The sequence below is a fragment of the Moschus berezovskii genome, chromosome 22 (genome assembly GCF_049115385.1).
Source record: "Moschus berezovskii isolate FMDL1 chromosome 22, NW_MosBer_1.0, whole genome shotgun sequence".
In the NCBI taxonomy this organism is placed as follows: Eukaryota; Metazoa; Chordata; class Mammalia; order Artiodactyla; family Moschidae; genus Moschus; species Moschus berezovskii.
In genome coordinates, this window is record NC_142481.1 from 23,889,435 (window position 1) to 23,916,909 (window position 27,475).

The 27,475-nt window shown below is 40.1% G+C and overlaps 2 protein-coding genes across 3 annotated transcripts in view; both read right to left on the reverse strand.

Annotated features, from left to right (window-relative positions):
• Nucleotides 1–9,933, reverse strand: part of PHLPP2 (PH domain and leucine rich repeat protein phosphatase 2) — a 61,906-nt gene extending 51,973 nt beyond the window's left edge. The window contains exons 1-2 of the mRNA XM_055412389.2: nucleotides 9,759–9,933; nucleotides 2,136–2,413 (exon numbers count right to left, since the gene is read on the reverse strand). Of these exons, the coding sequence (XP_055268364.2) occupies nucleotides 2,136–2,413; nucleotides 9,759–9,857 (377 nt within the window). The 5' untranslated portion in view covers nucleotides 9,858–9,933. The remainder of the gene's footprint in view (nucleotides 1–2,135; nucleotides 2,414–9,758) is intronic.
• A 3,858-nt stretch (nucleotides 9,934–13,791) lies between these two features.
• AP1G1 (adaptor related protein complex 1 subunit gamma 1) overlaps nucleotides 13,792–27,475 on the reverse strand; it is an 89,264-nt gene continuing 75,580 nt past the window's right edge. For both annotated transcript variants that reach the window (XM_055412394.2, XM_088830661.1), the window contains exons 20-23: nucleotides 22,878–22,985; nucleotides 22,329–22,489; nucleotides 19,364–19,462; nucleotides 13,792–17,987 (exon numbers count right to left, since the gene is read on the reverse strand). In XM_055412394.2, the coding sequence (XP_055268369.1) occupies nucleotides 17,886–17,987; nucleotides 19,364–19,462; nucleotides 22,329–22,489; nucleotides 22,878–22,985 (470 nt within the window). In that variant the 3' untranslated portion in view covers nucleotides 13,792–17,885. The remainder of the gene's footprint in view (nucleotides 17,988–19,363; nucleotides 19,463–22,328; nucleotides 22,490–22,877; nucleotides 22,986–27,475) is intronic.

Here is a 27,475-nt window from a genome sequence, read left to right on the forward strand (position 1 = left end):
TTGTTTTGATTCCAAAGAGCTATTTCATTACAAAATTATCAAAGCTACACTCTTCATTTTAAGAACAGTTTAGGTTCACAAAAGTAAACTGTATTGCATTTGGACTCTTAACTAACAATACAATTAGTAGTAGCACTTCTAGTGGGTTTTTCTCCACTTTTCTAGTATCTCTGTATACATACACATTGGTATACAGATGAGTAAGTCTAAGGTTTAAATACTTGAACTCCATCAGTCACTACCAGCTATAATGTAGGTCAAGGCTTTCCACCTGATAAAATTAGATCGGAATCAGTGTTAAGATTTAGAAAAGCCTAAGGATCACCCAGTCTGATCCTTTGTTTTACAAATGGATTTAGGAAATGTAGTTAACTGGTGAACAAGGAAAACATTCAAGTGCTAATCTACTTTTTCAGGAATTAGTCCAATTTCTAAAAGGAACACATAATAAACCTCAGTTTAGACTTTTAAAATGGTATCAATTTTTAGCTCAGCTAAATGTGTTACTATTATTACCACATTTTTAGGTGGAAGTGGGAGCCTCCTTTCTCACTTTCAACAGTATTGAAATTCTGTTTGGAGACATTTACTTATTACTGAGAAACGGGAGGTGAAAAAGGCACTTCAGGAGCTCTTATCTGAGGTCAAACTCAAAGAGCTAACAGTTTTTTTTTTTTTCTTTTTTTAAAAGCTGAATCAAAGAGTTCACATGCACAGTATGACTACTTTGAGACTACTCTGTTTCTTCGCATTTATATAAGATTTTAAAGAAAACACAAATGGCTTTTAAGCTTACGAAAATATGCTCAACCTCACTCTATCATATAAATGAAAATTAAAATAACAAAATTCCTATCAGATTTCCAAACATCTAAGTTTTCAGGCTGGAAAAAAGATTTGTCCTTGGAATGCTGAATTTTCAATTCTCTAAAAACTGTTGACAATCATTTCTATTCACAATCAAGTATGTGCTCATGTGTGAGGATGTTAAAACATGTAAAATTTAACACTAACGTGTTCTGGAGAAAGGGGGAAATACGTATACTTTTACATTATTCATCCAAGTATAACTTCTCTGAAGAGGAATTTGACAATATCTATCAAAATAAAAAATGCACATATCCTTTGAGACAGCAATTCCATTCCTAAGATGACTTCCACGTGGGAGAAATATCACAGGTACAAGGATATTCACTGCAGCAGTGCTTGTGGTAAAAAAAAAAACTGCTAACAACATACATCCCCACTAACAGGAGACTGGCTAAATTTATGGTAGACTTGTAGAATGGAATACTATGTAGCCATTGCTGCTGCTGCTGCTAAGTCACTTCAGTCGTGTCCAACTCTGTGTGACCCCATAGACGGAATGAAAATTATAAAATATTAATATGGAAAGGTATCTAAGATAGTAAGTTGACATGGTGTTGCATATAGTACCATCAGTTTTAAAAATTTATATACAAATAGTGACACATACTCATGCATGAGCATAGGTACTAGTCATTCTCTATTTCCTTTTATACCTTTTTATTTCATTCTATTTACCTGTATCACTTAAAAAAATAAAACTTCAGGGACTTCCCTGGTGGTTCAGTATAAGACTCTGTCTTGCAACATAGGCGATACAGGTTCTATCCCTGATCTGTGAAGATCCCACATGCTGCAGAGCAACTAAGCCCATGCATCACAACTACTGAGCCCCTGTGCCTTAGAGCCCATGATCCACAACAAGAAAAGCCACTGCAATGAGAAACCCATGCACTGCAACTAGAGTGGCCCTGGCTCGCCACAACCAGAGCAAGCCTGTGCACAGCAATGAAGATCCAGCACAGTCAAAAGTAATAAAAATAAACAAAATTTTAAAAAGAAAATAAAACTTAAAAAATTATTTATTGTTAATTTAGATATTCAACCTATGATGTAACTCAAATGAAGTAATTATCAAATTTTCCTCCTCTAATACTTTTTAAATTCAAGGATTCTAATGACAGCATTCTAAGGACAAGTCTATTTTCAAGCCTTGCGACTATAACCATCATCAGTTCCAGCATGAATAAAATCCTAAAGCACACTTCCAAGCAGAAACACATATGATTTATACTGAAGTAGAATTAATGGTAAAACTCTGACCTCACCTGACCAGGTCTCCATGAAGCTGCAAATAAAGACTTTCCCTTCCCTCTCCAGCACAAATTTCTGATGCTGGTGTCTCTACTGTGCAAAGAACAAGATGTAAGTCAGAGGAGGAGGAGGCAGCAGAGGAAGTGGTGGTTGTAGTGGCAGTGGTCGTGTCTGCTCCATACAGGTAAACACAGCCTCTCTTCACATCTTCTTTCATCCAGTCTCTCTCCCGAGAACCAAACCTACTTCTCCTATTCAAGCAATTTCTGCTCCCATTGCGCTTCATATTTCTCTAAAAAAAAAAAGATCAAGAAAAAGAAACCGTTAGCCCAACTGTCTGACTGAGTTAGACATATTTGGTCCTTACCCTGCCTTTCCACTCCTTATTCACCAATACTAGGCTGGGCCCAGACCACCTCACCTGCCTCTTGAGAAACCTGTATGCAGGTCAGGAAGCAACAGTTAGAACTGGACATGGAACAACAGACTGGTTCCAAATAGGAAAAGGAGTGCGTCAAGGTTGTATATTGTCACCTTGCTTATTTAACTTATATGCAGAGTACATCATGAGGAACGCTGGGCTGGAAGAAGCACAAGCTGGAATCAAGATTGCTGGGAGAAATATCAATAACCTCAGATATGCAGATGACACTACCCTTATGGCAGAAAGTGAAGAGGAACTCAAAAGCCTCTTGATGAAAGTGAAAGAGGAGAGTGAAAAGGTTGGCTTGAAGCTCAACATTCAGAAAACAAAGATCATGGCATCTGGTCCCATCACTTCATGGGAAATAGATGGAAAAACAGTGGAAACAGTGTCAGACTTTGTTTTTTTGGGCTCCAAAATCACTGCAGATGCTGATTGCAGCCATGAAATTAAAAGACGCTTGCTCCTTGGAAGGAAAGTTATGACCAACCTTGATAGTATATTAAAAAGCAGAGACATTACTTTGCCGACCAAGGTCCGTCTAGTCAAGGCAATGGTTTTTCCCGTGGTCATGTATGGATGTGAGAGTTGGACTGTGAAGAAAGCTGATCGCCGAAGAATCGATGCTTTTGAACTGTGGTGTTGGAGAAGACTCTTGAGAGTCCCTTATACTGCAAGGAGATCCAACCAGTCCATTCTAAAGGAGATCAATCCTGGATGTTCATTGGAGGGACTGATGCTAAAGCTGAAACTGCAATACTTTGGCCACCTCATGAGACGAGTTGACTCACTGGAAAAGACTCTGATGCTGGGAAAGGTTGGGGGCGGGAGGAGAAGGGGACAACGGAGAATGAGATGGCTGGATGGCATCACCGACTCTGTGGACATGAGTTTGAGTGTACTCCAGGAGTTGGTGATGGACAGGGAGGCCTGGCGTGCTGTGATTCATGGGGTCGCGGAGAGTCGGACACGACTGAGCGACTGAACTGAACTGAGGCTGGGCGCCACTTCCTCTCATGGAGCCTTCCGCACCTGCCACGCCCATCTCTAAACTAGAAAATTTCATTGTTCATGTCTCTGCCCAGCATCTTCTGACCCTTTTTTTCTTTATGTTTTCAGTAAAACGTCAAGAACAACAGTAGTATGCCCACTACCCAACTTTCACAAACTTTTATATTTTGCCAGATTTAGTTCAGATCATTATTCTAAAGAACATACATGCGATACAACCTTACATATATAGCTAAAGCCACCCACTACCTAAAACCCTATTTCCCTTCTCCCTCCCCAGAAACAAACACTCCACTATACTTAGTGTTTATCATTCCATGCATTTTTTACATTTGCCCTATACGTACACATCTATAAACTCCAATATTGTTTTACATAATTTGAAATTGCATCTAAACCCTGACATATGTATGTTTCACCCTGTCATTTTTTTCCCCTTGATTCAACACTGGTTTAGAAATATATCTGTGATATTACACCCAGCTCATTCTTTTGAATACCATTCCACTGCATGAACACACCAAAATTTATCCCTTCTCCTGCTAAAGGCATTTAGTTTGTTTCTAATTTTTCATTGTTGGAAACAGTGAAAAACTATGCTGCAATAAAAATTTTTGTATATCTCCATCTGAAAACTTCAGATGGAGATATACATCTGAGGAAGAGGGTCCTCATCCTCTGACTTATATCCCAAATAAGCAAGTACAGAATCAACACAATGCTGCATAAATATTCTTTCCATTCTCATGTTTCAAAAAAAAAAAATTCCTGTTGCATCTAAAAACTTAGGTAAGCATATACATTGTAAAATCACATCATCTCAAAGCAAAAACAATTGCTGCAGCAACATAAGAAGTCTCTAAAGATCAATATTTACCTGCTTTATTTTTATAATGGGCCAGTTCTATTCCCTTTAATAAAAAACCAGTTTCCACAAACAGTTTCTCTGATGCACCTCTCCTGGCCCACTCCCCACTGAATTTCACTCGGTTTCAGTCACATCCAACTCCCCCAAACACCAACTATTTTACAATTCCATGACTTATCTGCAAAGTCCTTCTCCAGCTTGTCCACCTGAGTAGTTATTCCTCAAAATTACTCAAATGTCACCCTCTCTATAGTTTTCCATGTCTCCCATTCCCATTTTCTCCTCCTATCTAGAAAGAATTAATTACTCTCTCCTCAGCAGAACTTTTGCACCTTAAACATACTTCCACTACTATGTAAATCACCATATGTTTTTAATTATTTATTTGGTATTTTATCCTCTGTTATACACTGAGAACCTATTATAGCGCCTTAGAGCCTAGGTGGCACAGAGATGCATGCAGAACTCACCTGATATCACAGAAATTTATCCCCGTCCCTACTAAAGTCGACTAGCTCTGGCAAGAAGCTGAATAAACTTGGGGGGAAAAATCTTCATTTTTTTATAGGAAACCTTATAATCTTTTCTTTGTATCAGCCACAAAGCAAATACTTTTGCTAATATTCCTCACTGGAAAACAGAAATATCTATAATAAAGCTGATATTATTCTTGTATTTACTGAGATTAAATATTTGAAGATAACTGTAGCACCTAAAATTCAATCTCTGAAGATGATGAAGAATGGGGGAAGAAAAAGAACGTATTCCCCATGTGGAGAGAAAGAAAAAAAATGAGAGTGGCTTCATTGTTTACATTTAGGATAAAAGGTAAACTGATCATTTTATAGATCTTAGGGATTGCAGTATGGCTAAATCAAAACCATGAGGATTATTACTGATACTAACTTTAGATAAATGAAGCCCTGCTACAAGTGGGAACTAGGTCTCTTTATTCTCATAAAGAGTATTTTCTCAAAGCTGAACATATCAGAATTATCAAAGGGCTTTCAAGCACTTATAAACACAGGGACTGTCATATCTGCATGACTAATCTTAACCAGTGCATAATTAACCAACTGATTTTAAGTATTTCTTATTTTTTATTCTTTGGGAAAGATCAACTGATCCTCTGAAAACAGTGTTCCATATGGTACAGCTACATTTACGCAAAGAAACCCTGCATTTTCAGTGGAGAGAAAGTTTGCTCACTGCTATCAAGAGGGCCATGGACGCTACTCCACAAATCAATCAGAAAGAATCCTTAAAAATACTTAGGGTCAAATATCCCACTAACCTTCTCAATCTTAGAAAGGTCAAGGCAGACCCCAGGAGGTATTACATTAATTCACCCATGATTCTTCTTCGGTGAGAATGTTTAACAGTCATTTTTTAATGTGAATATCTATCTCCCTTAAAAGACTACACATAAATCTTTAAGAAAGATACGCTCTTGAAACACATATGTTGTTGGTCAAAGAATGTATCTCCTTTTATATGACATATTCTACCCTATGAAAATAAACTGCTGAGTTAGAACTTCAGTAGCTATCATTCTCTTAAACCTGTTCAATGGGCATTCAAAGGCCTAGATACCAAGGCATAGCCTTCTGGGAAAAATCTAGATGAACTGGTTAGCTATAACTATTGTTTAGTCGCTAAGTCATGTCCAATTCTTTTGCAACACCATGGACTGTAGCCCACCAGGCTCCTCCGTCCAGGGGATTTCCCAGGCAAGAATACTGGAATAGATTGACATCTCCTCCTCCAGGGAATCTTCCCAACCCAGGGACTGAACCTTAGTCTCTTGTACTGCAGGTGGATTCTTTACCACTGAGCCATCAGGGAAGCCCTTAGCTATCATTAGTCACTGCTGAATTACCCAATGCTTCCTTCTCCACTACCTAAACCATCAAGGAAGTGTTGGAAAGGTCAGTTCTCTCCTATAAGATGCCTGCAGCTTTTTGAATCACTATTCCACTGGAATTGCTAGATTGAAAATACTTTATTTCCTCACTTACTCTTCTTATATAAGAACTACTGACAAGCTTCTCTAAAAGGGAACACAACCATAATCATCCTCCCATCAAACAAGTGTATTAAGAGCGCATTTAAGACTTAAAGATATTTCTAGATAGTAGAAATCTTCAGAGTAAGCAATGAACTAAGTACTTACTTTAGTTTTACACTTTCCATCCTCAAAAAAATGAAGACAACATTGAGGGCTGGCTCTGATTAGTTCAAAGGTGATAAACTATTAAACGCTCACACACAATTAACTCTAAGATACGCATGGTAGAACAGGGTCGACTGAAGTAACTCTCCATACTCAGTGAGTTCTAGACTGTGAAATATCCTCAAGTAGGAGCTGTCTTCCTGCATTCAAAACTTCAGAATGACATGGGCTTATCTCGGAATACACATGCTAAGGAATATCTTGAAATGGATTGGAAGAGGTAAAGAGAGGAAGAATATTTCAGTTCATTAAAATCTTTTTGGTAGTGACTGATTTTAAAAACCACATGTGCACATCATTTTGATAAAAACTTGAAACTACTATTGAAAAAACAGGTCTCATAGCAGTCACTGACTTGATGAACTATAACTTCATTTATTATACAGACTCAGTAAAAAAAAAAAGTAAAAGAGTTGGACTGAATGACTGAGTTACAAAAAAAAAGCCGAACTATAGTAAACATCTGGAAATTTTTGCTTCAAGTATGCTCCTGATAATCTTAAAGAATATTAAAAATCTCATACTTATATTCCAACTACAGTTATAAAGGACTATATTCTAAATAGCAATTTGCTAAATAAGATTCTGAATCCAAATTCTGAATCAAATTTTCCAATACTCCATACAGCGGTGCATGAGTACTTAGTCACTTCAGTTGTGTCCTACTCTTTGTGACCCCATGGATCATAATGTGCCAGGCTCCTCTATGGGATTTTCCTGGCAAGAATACCAGAATGGGTTGCTATGCCCTCCTCCAGGGCATCTTCCTGGCCCAGGGATTGAACTGATGTCTTCTGCATCCTGTATCGCAGGCAGAATCTTTACTACTGAGCCACCCGGGAAGCCCTAGATCTAATCTGGCTAAATTACAGCTTAGCTATAATTGATGTTCATGATTTGATATTAAGTATTAGAGAAGGGGTGGGCAGAGGAGGAGATCATTAGATGGCATCACTGACTCAATGGACATGAATTTGAGCAAACTACTGAAGACAGTGAAGGACAGAGGAGCCTAGCATGCTACAGTCCATGGGATCGCAAAGAGTTGGACATGACTTAGTGACTGAACTGCAATAGTAGAGTTACAAAAAAGAATGATAAGCCTTTTTAAAAGGGTTTTTGGAGAAGAATATTAGAAGACAACAGATTCTGAAAGTCTTCTAGTTATATATTCCTTTCCCATTTCACCTGGCACAAAATTCAACCACTCGGCTACCGAAGTCAACTTTTGTTTGTAAAAAACACACAGCACCTATTCTTCAGTCAATCCCGTTTATTTGCAAGGATGCAAAGGTCTTAAGACACTGTTAGCCTCCCATACCACCAGATCAGCACTAGAATAAGTATCAAGTTCTGGAATCTTTCTAATGGCCTCCAGATTGGAACCCCAGTAGTAGGTTGGACCTTTTCCTGGAACTGTAGGACGGTGGGAATCTTCAATAAAGATCCTTATTTCTCAATTCCTTCCCTCCCACATCTCATTCCCCATGGAAAAATAGTTGCTGTAAAAATAGCAAAGGCTGTTTACCTTCAAGGCCAGAGGGCATTACCTATCTCTCAGACTTGCCCTTTCCTGATAAGTCAGGCCAGCAGAATTTTTTAAAGTTCATTCACAATCAACATTTTTGTGACCTTACAGTAAATATCCAAAAGCCTTTGAGTAATTAAATTTAAAACATGATTAAATAGTTTACAATAAATATGTAAAAGGTCTATGTGGAAGTTAACTATGAAAAGTTTATTTCAAGTTCCTGTATTAAGATTGGGAGGTAGTAGCAGAATTTTTTTTTTATTTTACAGAGTTCTAATTTATGTGGTTTCGTGGATTCACCAGATGTTTCAAATCTACTATTTTTTTCAGTGTTGCCATCTTTGTGAAGTCCTACGAATATAACCTTAGCGAGTGTATGGTGCGCACTCTCAATCCCAACGACCACTACTTAATAAATTTTTCAACATGATGTATTTTCATTGACTTGCAAAATATTTTCGAAACACGCCAAATCTAAATTTTCTTTGCTCTCTTCCTTTTCTCTGGCAAGTTTTAAATCCTGCTGATTCCTCTTCTAGAACTTAAGAAGGAATTCCATTCCTTCTCCAGGACACCTAGTTTACATATTTGACCTACGGAAAATTTTCTCTCCAGCTAGATATTTCGAAGGCTAAAACTCTGTCCAGTGAATCTTCCACAATCTCTCCTTCTAACCACCTTCACTGTCCCCACCCCACCCTACATTCCTTGTGCATTTTAACTTCTCGTCATCACCTTGAAGACTCCATTCCCCCGACAACTTGCCGGCATCTGCCTTCATTTCCTCCTACTCCCCCTAATTCCAATTCCTGCCAAAAGGCCCCGTTAACTGCCTGTTGCATAACTGCTCCCCCATCACCGTCTCCCTTGATTGTCAGCCCCGCTCCCGCCAGCAGGAATGCCCCCTTTTTGTCCAACCCCTCCTCCCTCCTGCAACACGCCCAGCGCCTCCCCGAGACTAAGCTCCTCCGCGGATTCTCTCCGCAGGAGGGGCAGGTCGTGCTCCCAGGCCGGCGCTCGGGTGCGGGGAGCGGGTCTTAACTTCGGTGGGAAGCTCCGAGGGCAGAGGCTGCCGCGCCACCCGGCGCAGCCCCGAACACCTCAGCGCCCGGCCAATCACCGCCGCCATCCTCCCGCTGCGGTGATGTCTTCAGGTGTCCGGGGAGAAAGCCCTGCGTACTTCCAGCTCCGCTCTCGGGCCAGGAGACGCCAGCCCCGGGGCCGCGAGCGCGGCCGGGGGAAGCAGGGGCGGGCCCCCAGGTCCTGAAGGAGCCGAGTGGGCGGCGGCGGCCGAGTGGACGCCAGACCCAAGGCGTGGGCCTGTGAGGCGGGTGGCGCGCGGCCAGGGATGGGCAGCCGTGGGGACGGAGGCGGCCGCGGCCTCGGCGGGGGCCCGGCCCAGAGGCCTCCGCGGGTGCAGCGGCCCCTCCAGTCGGGCTTGGGGGCGACCGAGCCGCGAGGCTGACTGACCGACTCGAGGCGGGGGTCGCCTGCTACCTCAGACACCGCGCGGGGCAGGGGCGGCCTCTCCCTGCTCTCTCTCCCTCGCGAGCCCACCCGAGCACCTCACCTTCAGGACCCGAATCCCGCCCGGCCGACGGCTCGCGGGCGCTTCAGGCGGCTCCGGGGGCTCGAGCGGGCCCGCGGGTCCCGGCTCCACCTCCCCCATCGGCGGCTAGCGGCGGCGGCACAGGGACGCCCGGCCGGCGCGACGCCGCGCGGAGCCTCGGCGGCGCGCGCGAACACCCAGCAGCCCCGCCTCCCGCAGCCCTCTGGCCCCGCCCCGAGCCCCGCCCCTCCCTGGCCTGCGTAGCTGCGGGCCGGGTGCGTCCCGGGCGCTAAGGGACGCAAGCCGCCGGCAGTCGGCCGGGGACTTCGAGGGCGGAGCCCGGCGCCGCCGCAGGGCTGGGCCTTTACTGTCAGCTGCCTTCGGTTTGGAGGACGGAGGCGCAGGGAGAGTTATTTTCTGCTGTCCGCGACTCCTAAGTAGCGGCTGGACAAGGGGCAAAGGAGGTTTGCACCTGTCAACAGAGACGGGAGGATGCTGCCTTCTGCAGAAGGTGGCTTTTGTAACTTACCTCTCCCAGACGTTTCCTCTCTACTCTAAAACTGGCCCGTCACCCTCACGGGTGCAAAGCCATTGACCGAATTGAGAATTCACACCTTAGCAAGGCCCTTTCTCTTCTTTGTTTTAGATGGTCACAAACTTCTTCAGAAAATTCGACCCCACCTCCTGTACAAAATGTCATCTCACCTCCCAGACACATTTGAATTCCCTTCCTCTTCATGTAGTAGAATTTTCTGAATATTGTTCTTTGCTTCAGGCAGGAATGTGGTCTGGTCTCTAAGCTGTTTTGTTATTTGCAGTTCTAATTCAGAAATTTTTTATTTTTAGTTCCTGCAGTGATAGTTTTGTGGCCGGTCAGTGAGACAAATCAGAGAGCCTGATTCCAAATTTCAGCTCTACCCCTTATTAGCTCTATACCCTTGTGCAAGTTAGTTGATCTAAGCCTTTGGTTCTCAGCTGTGAAACAGAAAATATTCTGTCTAGTAATTAAGTCTGAAGATTTTGCAAATGCATACAAAGTGCTTGACACATAGTAGTGATTCATAGCAGTCACTATTATTCTGAATTTTCAAATTGAAGATACACTCAATTCCTCAGAGTCCTATTCTTAATTCTGCTGTATATTTTCCTAGGAAACCCTCTACATCTCTGAATTTTTAGGTCTTCCCCTCCTACACAGGTTTGAATCGTCAAGCAACTGCTAAGGAATGAAGCAGAAAAAAAAGTTTCTTACCCTTTGAATAATTGGTATCAGTGGTATCAACAATTATCCATTCCTTCAGCTTACCTGGAGAAGGAAATGGCAACCCACTCCAGTACCCTTGCCTGGAAAATGCCATGTACGGAGAAGCCTGGTAGGCTACATACAGCCCATGGGGTCGCAAAGAGTTGGACACGACTGAGCGATTTCACTTCACTTCAGCTTACCTAGTCCAGACCAACTGTATGTTAAGAATATTTTAATTACAGGTTTAGTACAAGAGAGTTTGAGGTCACTGCAAACTGTTCCCCACTCTTCTGGGAGGTTGGTCCATTTCTAGACATTTTAAATTCTAAGACAAATTTGACTCAACAAATTTGACTCAAAGATTCTGACTCTGTTCAAATTATTTCTTCTGTGGAAGTTTGGTCACTACTTTCTCCCTTCACTTGAGTTACTTTATATATACACCAAAATCCCAATCTCCAGTTATCTTCATTTGTTTCATTCTAGTGAATTTAAAATAATGTTTCTGTCAGTCTGGCATTAAGGTGAATAAAAGCTCTTTGTTTTCTGCCTCCTGAGTTTTCCTTCTATCCTGAAATTACCTTCAAGAAAGCTACTCAAGAGTTGTTGGGATTCCCATTTCAGTGCTTATTGAGTAACTTGCTCCAGCAAGGACACTCATATGTAAGGGACAGGCACCAATATGGGCACAGAAGTGGACTTGACCAAGGGCAAAGAGGCAGAAAAAAGAATGAAAAAAGCAGCTCAGAGTGTTTCTAAAAGCCCATTTCTTGAGGTATTACACATTACCTTTTCCACGTTTCATGAGCAGAATTTTATTAGTTTATTACCTGAAGGTGAAGTATCTTGTTCCAGGACCACCACCATTAGAAGTCATGCTGGGACACAGCAGCAGTTTAGACGATGGTTTTGCTGTTGTTGTTATGGTTAATGGAATACTGGGGTAAAGCATCAATTCAGAATACAAGCATATGCTGAGTTATATATTTACTACTTCTTCAGCAGCAACAGTACTACCTCTTTCATAAGTAGAACAACAAAAAGCTAGGAGCCCAGGTGTTGAAGGGGTAACTTAATGATTCAGCTCTCCTTAAAAGACTCCATTGTTTAAAATCCAATCCAGTTGAGTGGCGATGACCAGTTGATTCTGAGTCTTCCTTTCAAATCATGTATTGCCACTAACATTTTATACTGTTTCAAGGGTCACATATTCATGTTCTCCCCCCAGTTCAAGGCAGTGTGTATTATGTATGCCAAGGGTTATGTAACTACAGTTTCTAGAAATGGTAAACAGCTGAGACTAACCCTAAAAATAAATTCCTCTGGGATTTTTTGTGCAAAAATCCATCTGCCCTCACTGCAGGTTCATCATTATAAAAATCACTGTTTGAATCAAGCCAAGAGACAGAGAAGTCATTAGACTACCTCCTTTCTGTATTCTTCCTATCAACAGCTATGCATACCTTGCTCCACCTGAAAGGGGTTGGGGAGGGACACACACACAGTTTATTCTAGGAGCTCTTCCTAATCCTCACTACAAAATGGAAGAAGTCTGGGAAAGGAGAGTTCATGTCTATCAGATTTTGGTAAAGGAATCATAAGAGCTTTCTACATGTGCTTCTTTATAGCTAGTTCCGACTCCTTCAGTGATCACGTCATCTTTAGGCCTCAATCCTTTGTTATTTCTACCATAGGCTGAGCAGATGCAGATATTCCTTCTTTTAGTTTTGAATAAACAAGGTGGATTTAACCTGGCCTCCAGGTTTATAGGACTGTTTTTTCCTTTGAACATTTCTGTATTTTTTGAATCTGGAGACAATTGAACTAGGGCAGGAAATAGCATGAAAAATACTTAAAAGTTATAAAAATTAATTTGGTCCTTCTGGATAGAAGTTCAAATCTGCTACTCTTCATTATATTGTTAGGAAAATGTCTGGAGTCTATTACTGGCTAACATTGTCTGTAATTCTTATATTTGCATCTCATTACACAGAGATGAAAATGTCAAGTAAATTTAATATTAGAAATAAATATGAATTTTAACTAAGCCACATACAAGGATTATAGAAATGTCACTTATCAAACAGCACCAAGGGGCACTTCTGCATAAACCAGATTAACTGCTAAGGTGTACTTCCTTCTACTTTTCAATTAGCGGACTATCATACTCTCCCCCTATCTCAATCAAGGTCAGGGATCATGTATAAGCTCCCAACTTTCAACCATTCTCACTTCTATGGAAGAGTTTGTATAAAATAAAACAGATCAGGAAACAGAATTTGGCTGGTCAAGGCTTCCTCTTCCTAGTCACAGATAAAAAAGCCACAAATAGAAGCTTATAGCTAAAAGTCCATGACCACCTCAAATACATACTTCATCTTGACATGATTCAATATTTTTACTTTGAGAATTCACCCATGTGGAGAAGATCAGCATGAAAACAGTCACTAGTTAAAATTTCCAACTGCACTTTTCACTGTTAACTACAAAAAAAAATTTTGGGGGGGGGGGCTTCTCTTGTGGATCAGCTGGTAAAGAATCTGCCTGCAATGCGGGAGACCTGGGTTCGATCCCTGGGTTGGGAAGATCTCTTGGAGAAGGGAAGGGCTACCTACTCCAGTATTCTGGCCTGGGTAATTCAGGGTCACAGAGTCAGACATAACTAAGTGACTGAACAAATTTTTTTTGTTTAAATTTCTCTCTTGGTAAATTTTCTGTGGAAAAGGAACATTAACTGGTTAGTGGGTTTAGCTCAAAGCTCTGGAATAAGAACCCATCCAGGGCTTCTCCAACCCCTTTGGAAGAAGTGAGGAAGCAAAAATTTAAATCATTGAGTATTGACTTTTTATTATTAGTCACTGTTCATAATTTGTTCCAACCAAAAGACAATACACACAGCAGAATTCTAATGCATCCCATGTAAATGTTTACATCCACTTTATTCCTCACTCGCCTCGAAGACTTACTTAATTTTAAATTTTTTTTACATCTCAAAAATATGTCTGCAATAATTAGAACTTCATTAGCCATCCCACTTGGAAACAGCCTTTTAATATTTTTACAGTAAAGAAGATGTGATGGGGCTTAATGAAAATGTAACTTACAACATTATGAAAGAAAAGGGACTATACAGGGACACACTGGGAGTTCACAGAGTAAAGAGTTCAAAAGCTCTTTCCCATGAGGCCCCCAAAGAGAAAACAAAAACAAAAATACACAAAGCGCAACAGCAGGTTCCAAAAACAAAACAGCAACGAAAAAAACTCCAATGCTCCATCTGGAAGCCAGAATCAGCTTTGTGGAAGTTCATGAAGCAACTGTGCAAGCTGCTTCAGCCTTTTCTTCTGTTTGAATGTTTCAGGTCCTGGAACCCTGTAGATGGGACCCACTCTCTGCTATTGCTTTAAAAAAGTTATTCACTTCCAGTTCTACAAGCAGCCCCACCCTCCTGAGCGAGAGATGGTCAAAGTGTTTTCAACTTTAGGACTTTCTGAGCTAGTCTCTTCTGTGATCCTCCCCATTCCCAAACCCAAGTGCACAGACATGTACCACCTCTCCACCAACCACAGAGTACATGAGTATCCATCCACTTTTTGCTCTCTAGCTCCCTCTCTGTTTAGGACAGTGGGGATATGATACATTCACTAGAAAAAAATTTACACATTCAGACTTTCCTTCCCTTAGTTCTCATAGCCCTGTATTTTCCAATGCAGAAGATAATGAAGTTGAGCCTCAAAAACAGTGGCCCCTCATTTCCAACCTCTTATAAGAACATAAACACAGAAAGCGTGTTATATGATAGATGGAAACACTCAAACCATTAGTGCTGACGGTTTTCTTATATCAATGGGACAAACAAGGGGTACGAACCACTCTTTAACCTAGCAAGAAGGGAGAATCCTCTCCCAAATGTTATGCTGAGGAATGTTTCTTTAAATGAGAAAGACCTTAAAATGAACAGATGATCACTATACACAGCATGAAGCGTTCCATGGCTGTCCAAATCACCTCAAGGTAAAGCACCGGAGCATTGGGGGAGAAGTTTCTTGGGTAGAGCACCCTTCCTACAATTTTTTGAGATTACTTAGACGAATTATCCCTTAGGATTCCTGTGAGGGCAGGGAGGACGTAGAGAATAAAAACTACTCTGGAAGAGGAAGAAAAAATGAGGTAAAAGTGCTTGTGAAATTATCCAAGTAAGTGCATGTAGGCTCAACGGCTTATCACCCTAGAGTTATTAGAACAGCCATGAAAATCACTCTTTCCTCACAATGGCTCTGAAGTTGTAAATCTATCCAAATTTGCTCCCCCTTGGATGGTTATACTAGGGAAAGAACTAAAATGTGCAAGTATTGGTAGAAAGTAAGACATCTCTCCTTTAGCATTGAGGTCAAGTGAGAAGAGAACAAATTCTGATCCTAGAAACTAAGGCACGCTGAAGCTTTCCAAGATCCTATCATTTGAAACAGTCTTCACAACCATCAGTGTCCTAGGCAAGTCATCTGGCTGCTAGTCCTTCAATATGGTGCTTAGGTTCACTCTCTGGAATTATTACATATTCTACACAGCACCCTTTGTGTTAAGGCCAATTTTTACTCTGTCTGGACGAAGCCATGGATGATCACACAACTCTACCTCAAAACTACATTCACCCAAGGAGACTTTGTTCTGAAAGTAGCCCCTTTTCCAGCCCCATCAGATAGCGCTGTCTCATAGCATGATCTTCAGCAGATTTCTGAGATTCAGTTTGGTTCAACTAAAGAAACTTGAGCTGGTTAACTATAGACGTGAGAGAGAAAATAAAGCCTCAACCACAAAAAGGAATGTTAGACAAATTCTATTCAAGAAATCCACCAATATTATGTTAATCCTATCACGTTTCACAGCGTTAAATACCCATCCAATGAAATCTGTCTGCAAAGAAACCTTTAAAGGTTACTTTTCATCATACAGACAGAGCAGTTGTCTGAAACGTACACTAGTCCATGCTTACTTTACTGAAAACTATGCACAAGATAATATTCTGTTCTTGACTCAGTCAACCATTTACCCGGTAGAGTAAGTTTCAGCAAATCTTGCTCTTATATACTAAAATAAGACCAGAAAGTTCCCCCATTGGAGCCTTTAGTTCAACTCCTGCTTGTCAAATGTTAGGAATAGTCTAGCATCTGATACAGAGCTAGATTTGACAAGACACTGAAGATTTTCAGTAAAGGCTTGGTGAAATGGAAACAATGGATATCTGTACCCAGTTCTAAGATCAAAGCCAAAGTAGTCCTTATACTGTACTCAATACAGTAACATTTGAAAATGTTTTAAGAGCAAGGTGGGCCTGACCTTTCCTTTTCTTTTTCACATCAGACATAGCGCCTGTGCACCTGAAGGTATATGGTACATTCAACGTGTGCCACAGGAGAGCCACCTTACCTCATGCCAGCAACTCAGTGCTAAGACTGGATTCCACGAGGGTCCTTTCTAAAAGCACTAGGCATTCTCACTAGTTTAAAAAGCTCCAGAACTCAAGTCTTTGATGTAGATATTCATGAGACTGGCCTCTCAAGAGAAAGACCAACTTCTCAGACTCAGGAAACAATATTCCTAGCTGACAGTGTCCCTGAGACTTCCTCTGACAGAGGGGACAAGGAAGCTTCACGGCTTCACTCCAACACCATAAAGTACAATATAGGAAAGATTTCTTTAACCGTGTGGTCTTTATTTCAGTGCCAGTGTTACAGATACAACACAGATGTTCCAGTTAGAAGAAGGAATTCAAACGGAATGCCAAGGGCCAAGCCAGGCTCAGGAAATAAAAAGGGAGGTTTGGAGTAATGGAGAAGACAACTCCAATACGCTCTAGGGTGAGTCAGATACTCACTTGTCGTATGGGCAGAGGTGCTTTTGTTGAGGAGTCTGTACTTCAGAAGTGGCAAACTCCTCTTTCTGCCCGTTTACCATAGTTCATCAGGCAAGTTGTGGGTTTAGGAGAAACTTTAGAATTTGTGGTGGAAACAGGGGCATTAATAACTATTAATATATTTAGAAGTTGTCCACTTTGTACTTTAAGGGGAATCAGTTTCGAAAATCATGGAGAGAATTCATGACTACAGCTAGAAGAATGGAGAGAAAGGGGAGCTGGAAGAGCCTTGGAAGTTTCTGTTACAAATAGAGCACCATAACCTTCATGCCAAATCTCAACACAAGCTCTTCTTAACTGCATCTGTCCAGTGTTTACAAACAACCTCTCAAGGTCTGACCAGTCCTTGGTAACAAACATACATATACATGTGTGTGTCTGTGTATATACAGCAATGCACAGAAAAGGCTACCAGGAGCCTAATGCCTCTTTCAAACATTGGGGGAACCGGTAGAAAAAGGCATGGCTCCCTCGTGTCCACTGTTACATTTCCATTCTGAATGCCAGATGTAAGAAGCGCCTGAAGATGGTAACCCTGCTAGTGAGGAGTAGGTACCCCACCTCGCCCAGTCCACAGAGAAACACGGTAGAAAGAAGGGGCAACTCTTTGCTGCAGAGACAGAGTGAGTGTTTTCTTGTCATGGATTCCAGTCCTCTCCTCCAGACCAGCTGCTTATTTCCTCGGGGGCCCAGGGAATGTTGATTCTGGCTGTAAATGTAGGAAGGGTGGAGAGGTGCGGAGACAGGAGGAGAGGAGGAAGAGTGCAAAGTAGTCTCCAGAAGCAGCTGGCCTCAACAGTGGAGGAGAGGAGATTAGTCTTTAACAATGCTTCAAGGTCAGCAAAAACTTTAGGAAAAATCCTCCTCAACAGTTCTCTTCAGTTCCTCATGCCCATGGTACAGTTGGGGGGGACTTGCCAGCGATCACAACCTCCTTCCCAGAGTTCCTTTGATTGAGTGGGATAAGAATGAGAATGGTGCTGGACCCTCATTGCCAGGACTGAGGGGGAAAGTTGTTCACCTCTGCTAGATCTTGCATTGCTGAGCCCTTGTGATTATATGTGAGCTTGATCCGCATTCGCAGCTGTTGCTGGAGAGGAAAAGAGAAAAAAAAATGACACACTGAAATAAAATCTCCAGAATCCGCAGTCTACAAATAGATTTTTTCTTTTCTTTTGGCCACAACGGGTGGCACGTGGGCTCTTAGTTCCCTGACTAGGGATCGAACCTACATTCTTTGCAGTAGAAGCATGGAGTCTTAACCACTGGACCACCGGGGAAGTCCTACAAACTGACTTCTGATCACAGAAAACACAAATTATTTTGAAGCAGAACTTTCTCTTAAAAACGACACAGAGGCAAACAACAACAACAGTACTGCAGCTACTGGCCAACATCATGCAGTCAAGTAGAGAAAACGATCTCCAGAATGCAGTGTTGGCTTCAATCCTAGAACCACATTAACAGGACAAACCACTCAGGAGCATTTTCATAGTAACATTTGCTGAGTACTTTTCACAAGGATTCAACCCTTGTATCCAATTTTCTAGAAAAATGAGGTAAACATACTCATCTATTATACGCTACATTCAGATATACTGGATGTTTTGTCTGTAAAACTGACAGTAAATGTGAATATCAACTTGTTTTGTTCTCAGGCATAAAAGAAAAAAAAAAAGAGTTAACCTATGATAATAGTTGTATTTTAAGAGAACTCAATTATATGTGCTGTTTACTTTGTAAGGCAGATTTCAAACATTAATACACTAAGAAAATGTTTATTCTCTATATCAGATCATCAAAAGAATTTGTACTTGTGCTTTGGGCAGACAATCAATATACAGTGGACAGCAGAGGAGAACCAAGGTGTTTTAAGAAGAGGAAATCATACTGGTATTTATGAGACATTACTAGAGATCTCTCAGAAGTCTCTAGACTCCTCTGAACCACTTTCAAAAACTGCTGAAAACGAGTCAACTGATCAATATTAAGTGGAGCCGATATACTTCTTTGAGAAGATGTAATAAAAATATTGCTTACATTCAGGTGTTTGAAGTTATTTTTCATTTGGCTGCTTCATTAAAAATGTCTCCACCTCTGTATGCACACTTAATAATTACCGTAGTAAATATCTGGTTCAGCAAATGCTCTCAACCCCAGACAACAACTAGTATAAAGACTAAAATGTGTAAGCTTTCCACCCTCCCCATGCAAAAGACTAGACCTTTCAGCCTCTAAATAGAGAAATATTTAAATGTGTATTTTAATAAGATGCCATTAAACCATTTCATGTGTCCGGGCTTCGCTTACTGTCTACAAAAGAACAAGGAGGTAAGGCCAGACATTTTAATAGATATCTTTTCTGCTATGAGTGGGAAAAAAAAAAAACAAGAGAAATAAAGTAAATTTTATTTTAGGGAAATGCTTATGTCTTGTTCAGATACTGTCTTTGAATGTGGTACTCACCTTCTGTGGGTTCAGAACTTTAATGACCTGTGTGATGGTCCCCGTGTTAAATGCTGGGACGATGCTGCTGCTAGGAGACAGAAGCTGCAGCTGGAATGTCTGGGAGTGGGGTTGAGGGGAGACAAAGGGCACTCTTCAGAAAATACACTTAATACTATGTCAGAGATGTCAACAAGTCAAGTCAGACACCCAAATGATGGTTCAATTAACCAATTTACCTACTACTAAATTCTATTTGTTTTCCAAATAATCAGCAATTCCCAGCATGCGGACTATCACTTCATGATATTTATAAAACGCTATTGTTTCTAGCAACAAGCTACCGTCTCCTTTCTGGTAGAAGCAACTTTAGCCGAGCACTTTTCAAAGGGTAAACAAATCTTGTTCTAGTAGCCTCACTGAACAGTAACTGATCAACTATGTAGGTGAAAAAACAAACAAAAAACCCCAGTGCCTATGGCTAAAAAAAAAAAAAACTAGAAAGAGATGAAAAGGATTCTAAAAATAGTAAACCAGCACACTAGTCACCAACAACAAGCCTTAATGCTTCTGTGTGTTTGGACGGTTGAGGTCAGGGACTCGAACTTTGTTTTCTAAAGCCTATATATCTGGAATGTGTCAAGGGTCACTCCTACATGACGGAGGTGCAGGAAAGGCTGAAAAGAGCCAGCTTGTTCACACGGATGTGAAACACCTCAGGGTCTCCACACTGAAACACCACAAGTCCTAGCAGAAAAATTATGTGCAGAACTAGCCTGTACAGTGAAAGACCTAAAAAAGCAAACACCATAATTTGTTGAGTGTTGGTAGATTTGTTTATGTGTTTACAGGGAAGAGAGATAAAAGTGCTATGAGCAAGATAGGTAAGTCACAGTTAGCACAGTAAAGTATATATGGCGAGATATATATACATATATATGTTGCTATTTTATAGAGTAGGATTTTTTTTTTAATTTCCTAAAGTTTAGTCTCCTAAAACATTGGAGAGGAGAATTAGAGAGAGAGAAAGAGAAAAAAGAGAAGAGGGGGACAGGAAGAAGGGAATGGAGGGAGAGAAAAGCAAGAAGGGCAAAGAGGAAAGAAAAGGTGGGAGGGAGGAAAATAAGAAGGGAGGAAGGTCCATGGTATACCTACACTGGGACTTACATTTAAATTACATAAACTAAGATATCATTTATTTGTTTACATTTAATTGATTAATGTTAGATGCCATCAACTGTAATCCACACCATTATTTTATACACCACTGAGAGAAAGGCTGCCAATGAAACTATGACAAGAGCATCAATTTCAAAATCTACCCCATACTGATGAAAACTATTTGCAGGGCAGGAATGGAGATACCAATGTAGAGAACAAATCTGTGGACACAGGGAGGCAAGAAGAGGGTGGGACGAATTGAGAGAGTAGTAGTGACATATATACACTACCATATATAAAACAGACAGCTAGTGGCAAGATGCTGAATAGCACAGGGAGCTCCGCTTGCTGCTCTGTGACGACCGAGACAGGTGGAGTGGGGGGAGGGTGAGAGGGAAGCTCAAGACAGAGGGGATATATGTACACTTATACCCAATTCACGTTGTTATACAGCAGAAACTAACACAACATTGTAAAGCAATTATACTCCAATTAAAAAAATTTTTAAATAATACAATGTACCTCAATTTCAGAAGTAACAAAAAGCAAAATCAGTATTAGTAGAATCTATGAAATATAATGTTTTGGAAGTTCCAGATACATCATAATAGGCAAACAGGCATTGTATAATACAGCACAAAGAATAAGGCCATGCTTTAAAGCAGAGTAATAAGTATAAAATGCTAAATTGTAGAAGCTAACAAACACGTGAAAAGTGCTTAAAACAAGACAGTACCTGGCACATAAAACTCATTTATTCCTCAAAGAAACCCTATGAAGTAGATATCATGATGACAGGCCCCTTTGCAAATAAAGAAACTGAGGCATAAAGATTAAGTAACCTGCTTAATGTCATACAGCTAGTATTGAAATCACTAACCCTACTGCTTCTAAAACATCTACATTTTTCTAACTCCTAAAAATGGAAGTAAAGACAGATGCAAAGGCAGTAATAACCACAAATAAAAGTCTTCAATTTCCAAAATTGTGTTATCTGAATGTCATACCTCACAAGTCACTGAAAAGATTCGATTAGCCTAATCTATCTCAGGGGTTGGTAAAATATGGTCCATGGGCTAAGGATGAACCCACACCAGTTTTTGCAAGTGTTTAACTGGAATAGAGCCATGCACCTTTATGTATCATCACAGTACTGGCACTCTGACAGCATATAGCCTAAAATACTTACTATCTCATCGTTTACAGATAAATCTTGCCCACTCCTCATGCTGAATTCTCCTTTTTCAAAATTGTTCATAATTCAATGATGAACATAAACACTTCTTAAACTAAGAACCGGTATAAACAAAACTTCAATTTACAAAAACAAGCATCATTGCATCAATAGTTAGCTATATATTAATGAAAGAGGAATGTTTCTCTCACTATCCAGAGACAAAAACTTTAAATTCTGATCCAGTGACTAGAAGAGAATACATGAAGTCTCTCATCTTGATTGAACTTTAATTCCATGTTAGAATTTGTGTTTCTTAGGTCTTCACCACTGTATTACTGAACCCCAATCTATCCTCAATACTCTAAGCATTAATGAACCACCTTGTAGAATTCTACTCTCTTACTAACTACATTTAGACTGTACTTCCTTTATCCTATAATACTAACTGTAAGAATATTTATGACTAAGCAAAAGTATTCATTAAAAATGACACGCTCCAATGGACCGTAACATTTACATTACTGTTAGTTTGAGTTGAATCTGCAAATTTAATCTCTAGGCACTAAAATATATCCCTTACCAAGAGCATAAAAAAATAATCAGCAATTTTTAATTCAAGGATAAAGGCCAAGAAGACAATTACAGTACCTTTGGTACTGCAGCCTGGAAAACAAAGTCCGTCATGTCCAGCTCTGTGCTGTTAGAGGCCTGTATCGTGATCACTGTGACACTGGGGTTGGTGTTTGACCGTTCAAAGGTGAATTCAATCTTCAAGCCATTCTTACTGTACGCTGTGATGGAGGGGATGCCTGGGAGAGCACAGGAAGATCAGTCAAGTTGCACTCAGCCTGCTGCTGCTGCTAAGTCGCTTCAGTTGTGTCCGACTCTGTGCGACCCCATAGACGGCAGCCCACCAGGCTCCCCCGTCCTTGAGATTCTCCAGGCAAGAACACTGGAGTGGGTTGCCATTTCCTTCTCCAATGCATGAAAGGGAAAAGTGAAAGTGAAGTCGCTCAGTCGTGTCTGACTCTTAGCGACCCCATGGACTGCAGCCTACCAGGCTCCTCCATCCATGGGATTTTCCAGGCAAGAGTACTGGAGTGGGGAGCCATCAGCCTAAGGCTTGCCAAACCACTACCTCCTTTCTTCAACAACTACTTCTCATAGGTCTAATGATGATAACACCAGTAACGGTACCTGTAGCAATGTCATTGAAGAGAGGCTGTGATGAAAGTCCGTCCAACAAGAATGGGGGCTGGGATATCTGTGGGACTGAGGCAGAGGCAGGAGCAGCAGCTGGAGCACCTAAACGACACATCCCACAGTTAAGTCAATCTTAGCTGACAAATCCCACCAAGAGAACACATAAGAAAATTACCACGATCTCAAATTAAGGGAAGGAGGCCTTAAACAATTTGCAAAAAGCATGAACCATAGAAATAAAGAACTAAAAATTTCAAATATTTTTAAATGAGTAACTTCTGTTCACTAAAAAATACCACCAAAAAATGAACCAAAGGCAGAAGAAATTGTATGCTACAAAATAACAAATGGACAAGTATCCAAAACTATAAATATCTTCTACAAGTCAATAAAGATAACCCAATTTAAAAGTGGCAAGAGAAATGTACAAGCAAAAAGAAAAAAAGAGAAATGTACAAGCAATTCACAGAAGAAACATGAATGAAAAGGAATATTATGAAAAGAGATGCTCAAATTTATGAGTAATGAGGTAAATGGAATTTAAAACCACCATCAAGTGCTACTTCACATCCCCACCGCATGGTGAATACTTCAGTGTCTGATAACACCAGACTGGTAAAACTATGGAGCAATGGGGAATTCTAATCTCTGCCACAGGGTTGTGAACTGGAGAACAATTTGGCAGTAGCAGAGTTGAATACAGGCTTTCCTGGTGGATCAGTGGTAAAGAATCCTCCTGCAATGCAGGGGATGTGGGTTGGATCGCTGGGCTGGGGAGATGCCTTGGAGAAAGAAATGGCAATTCACTTCAGTCTTCTTGCCTGAGAAATACTATGGACAGAGAAGCCTAGCAGGGCTACCGTCCACAGGGTCGCCAAAGAGTCAGACACAATTTGGCAACTAAACAACAACAGAGTTGAATACAAGTATACCCTTAAACTAAGGGTCCTCAACTGTAAAACTAACAAAATTTCAGGCTGGATAAGACTTTGCTGTAAGGGGCTGTCTTGTGCACTGTGGGATTCAGCACCACTGGCATCCTCTCAGTTCTGACAACCAAAAAGTATCTTCAGACACTGCCCATCCCTGGTGGGCAAAATCTCCCCCAGTTGAGATCCACTGCCTTTCTTAGGAATGCTTTAATTCTTGCATATTTACACAGTGAGACATATATAAAAAGTGTGCAGGGCAAGATAACTTCTAACAATGAAATTCTACAAACAATCAAAATGTTCACTATCAAAATAATGGGTAAGTAAATTGTGGTACACTGACAAAATAAAATACTATTCATTGTCTGTTGTTTTTTAGTCATTAAGTCGTGTCCAACTCTTTGCAACCCCATGGACTGTAGCCCTCTAGGATCCTCTGTCCATGGGATTTCCCAGGCAAGAATACTGGAGTGTGTTGCCATTTCCTTCACCAGGGGATCTTCCGACCCAAGGACCGAACCTGTGTCACCATATCTCCTGCACTGACAGACAGATTCTTTACTGCCAAGCTACCATGACAGCCCAAAATACTATACACTTACAGCAATAAAAATGTGAATGCATTAGAAATACACTTAACATAGATTATTCACAAAGTCAATGTATAGCAAAAGAGCAAGATACAAAAGTGCATATTCGATTGGATACCAGTTCTAAAAAGGCAAAATAATACTACACACTGTAAGATTCCAGAAATACACAGGAATGTTAAACACCAAAGCTAACACTATTTTAGGACAGAGAGTAGTTACCTCTAGGATCAAAAGGAAATGAGAAAAGGAGGTAGTAAATAGGGAATATGAACAATCTTAGCAACATATTATTTTACAAGCTAAGAAGATCAAGACAAGACTTATTTATTGAGTTTTACATATATTAAATTTTTCAGAGTATTATGTTAACACACACACACATCCTGGGAAAGGTGGTGTGAAGTGGGGAAACAAAATCATCAGTCTATCATTTTTATTTGATCCTTCCAAATAAGAACAAGTTATGGAGGGCAAATGATAGAACATGACCATAAGCTGACAGAAATCAAGATTCTAAGAAGAAGCATAAGAAAATTCACCAAAAGAGAGAATGCATTTCAAACTACTTATGAAATTAGCTGAAATTACATCATTTTAAAATTCACAAAATGAAATAAAGGTTGAATTAGCTTTAAAAAAAACACCCAAGTACACTAGAAAAAAAAATCATATAGCAAAAATTAGCAAGTAAGGTAGAAATACATACGACTAAGCAAAGCACAAGGACCTAAAACAAACAAGGACACCACAGGATGTGCAGTCAGATTACCAATGAAGAATATAAACGAATATTCAGATAGCTATCCTAGTTTTTATAAAACTAATCTAGTAATTTCCCCACAATTTCCATTTTCGAAACAATTTTAGAAACGTCTTTCCATGGAAAATCATAGGCTACCCAAGACAGAGGCAACATATGGGTCCCTAGTCCTTCAAATTGTGGCTTTTTTTCCTCCTATAATGGTACAATAGGTAGTTCTGAGAAACAACAGAAACTCCGTGCTCAAGTTTTTCTAAAAGCACATACCAAATTTATTTCCTAATTTATACTGATTTAAATGATGGTGCATCAGGATTTGACTGTAATGATGGCTTAAAGAATCTAGAACTCAAAACCTTTTTACTTAAAAATGGAAAGAAAATGGGGAATTGCATTTAAAACACATTATATTACACAGAGTGAAGTAAGTCAGAAAAACAAATATCCTACATTAATGCATATATATGGAATCTAGAAAAATGGTACTGATGAACCCATCTGCAGGGAAGGAATGGAGATGAAGATGTAGAGAATGGACTTGTGGACAGTGTGGGAAGGAGAGGGTGGGACAAATGATGAAAGTAGCATCAACATATACACATTATCACATGTAAAATACATGGCTGGTGGGAAGTTGCTGTATAACACAGGGAGCCCAGCTTTGTGCTCTCTGATGCCCCAGAGGAGTGGGATAGGGTAAGGGGAGGGAGGCACAAAAGGGAGGGGATGTATGTATAATTATGGCTCATTCATGTTGTTGTACGGCAGAAACCAACACAACACTGTAAAGCAATGTTCCTCTAATTAAAAAATAAATTAAAATAATAAAATACATTATGAATAAGGGAAAAAATCTAGATGTCATTATTTTGCTTTTTCTTGTTAACACTAGAAAAAAAGAAAGTGAGAACAAAAACAAAACATTAAGGCTCCAGAATAAATGAGTTAGAGGAGACAAAAGGAATGTGCAAAAAGGAAATTCTCGTATAATACAAATATGGACAAATATAAAACATTCCCTAAATTGACAACATAAAAATTAATGAGAGGGTCAATCTTTCAACTGTTAGGGCTTTTTTAAAAATATGTAATATTTATGACTATACAGTGAAATTCATAGACATTGAGGAAAAGGTAAGTAACATTTACCAAGTGCCTACTATGTGTCATGCATGCACTAAGTCACTATTCCTCACAAATACCCTATGATGATAAGAATCATTTTTATTTTAAACAGATTCAGAAAGAGCCTAACTTAACTGAGCCTAAGAATGTAAACCCAAAATAAATTTGGGCAAATTTATGTAACAATATTTACTGAGGCATCAGTTATGTAAGAAAAACCTGGAAACAAGCAAATGCCCAATAGTAAGGAATTGAATAAATAACGGTTAAACTTTATTGTGAAGATTATACACTAATATGGAAATGCTAATATGTTAATAAGTAAAGCGTATCATCTATACACTGTGGTATTGTTTTTTGTTTGTTTGGCCTCACCACACAGCCTGCGAGATCCTAGTTCCCTGACCAGGGACTGAACCTGGGCACATGGCACTGAAAGGACAAGAGCCCGAACCACTGGACTGCCAGTGTTAAACATGGGGTTGTTCTTGTTTTTCCATATATCCAGGACAGCTTTGGCATCCTGGGATTTGAAACTGACTATGAATGGCCCTAAGCAACGACAAGCAATATTTTGAAATTTTGTTAAGACATAAATATAAACCATAAGTTCTGGGAGGCAGTTATGTTAGGAAAAAACCTTTAAGCCTGGGATAGCCAGTCTAGATAAGCATCCAACATCCTTAACCTACGGCCATTTTCCACACAAGGTCATGTATGCTGTAACTCTCCATTTCACTTTTAAAGAAGTCACTTAAGATAGAAATTAGATGCTACAGTGTTATTCTCTTGATCTCCTGTGTTTACAGGATCTCTGAACACACTAATTATAAATGTCTACTACATGTCAATAAAGATAAGATATCCCCAAATGAAAAGTTATGTTTGAATATTATAATCCTGGATAATTTTATTCTTCCATTCCTTTAACACAAAGGAGAAAGAAAGGGGGAGAGGGAAAGAAGAAAACAGGTTAACATCTTTCCACTCTCCACAAATGGCCACAGCTCTTGGAAACTAACCATAAGTAGAAAGAAACCTAGAAAAAGTAATGTATTTCTTGAGATGTGCTTCTTCTCTAGCCTGAGACTGTCCTATCTGTCTTAAAACACTGAGTAATTTACTCTCCAAAAATTAAAAATTATAGACTTTGAGGAATCCCTACGAATTACCTCTAGAGTA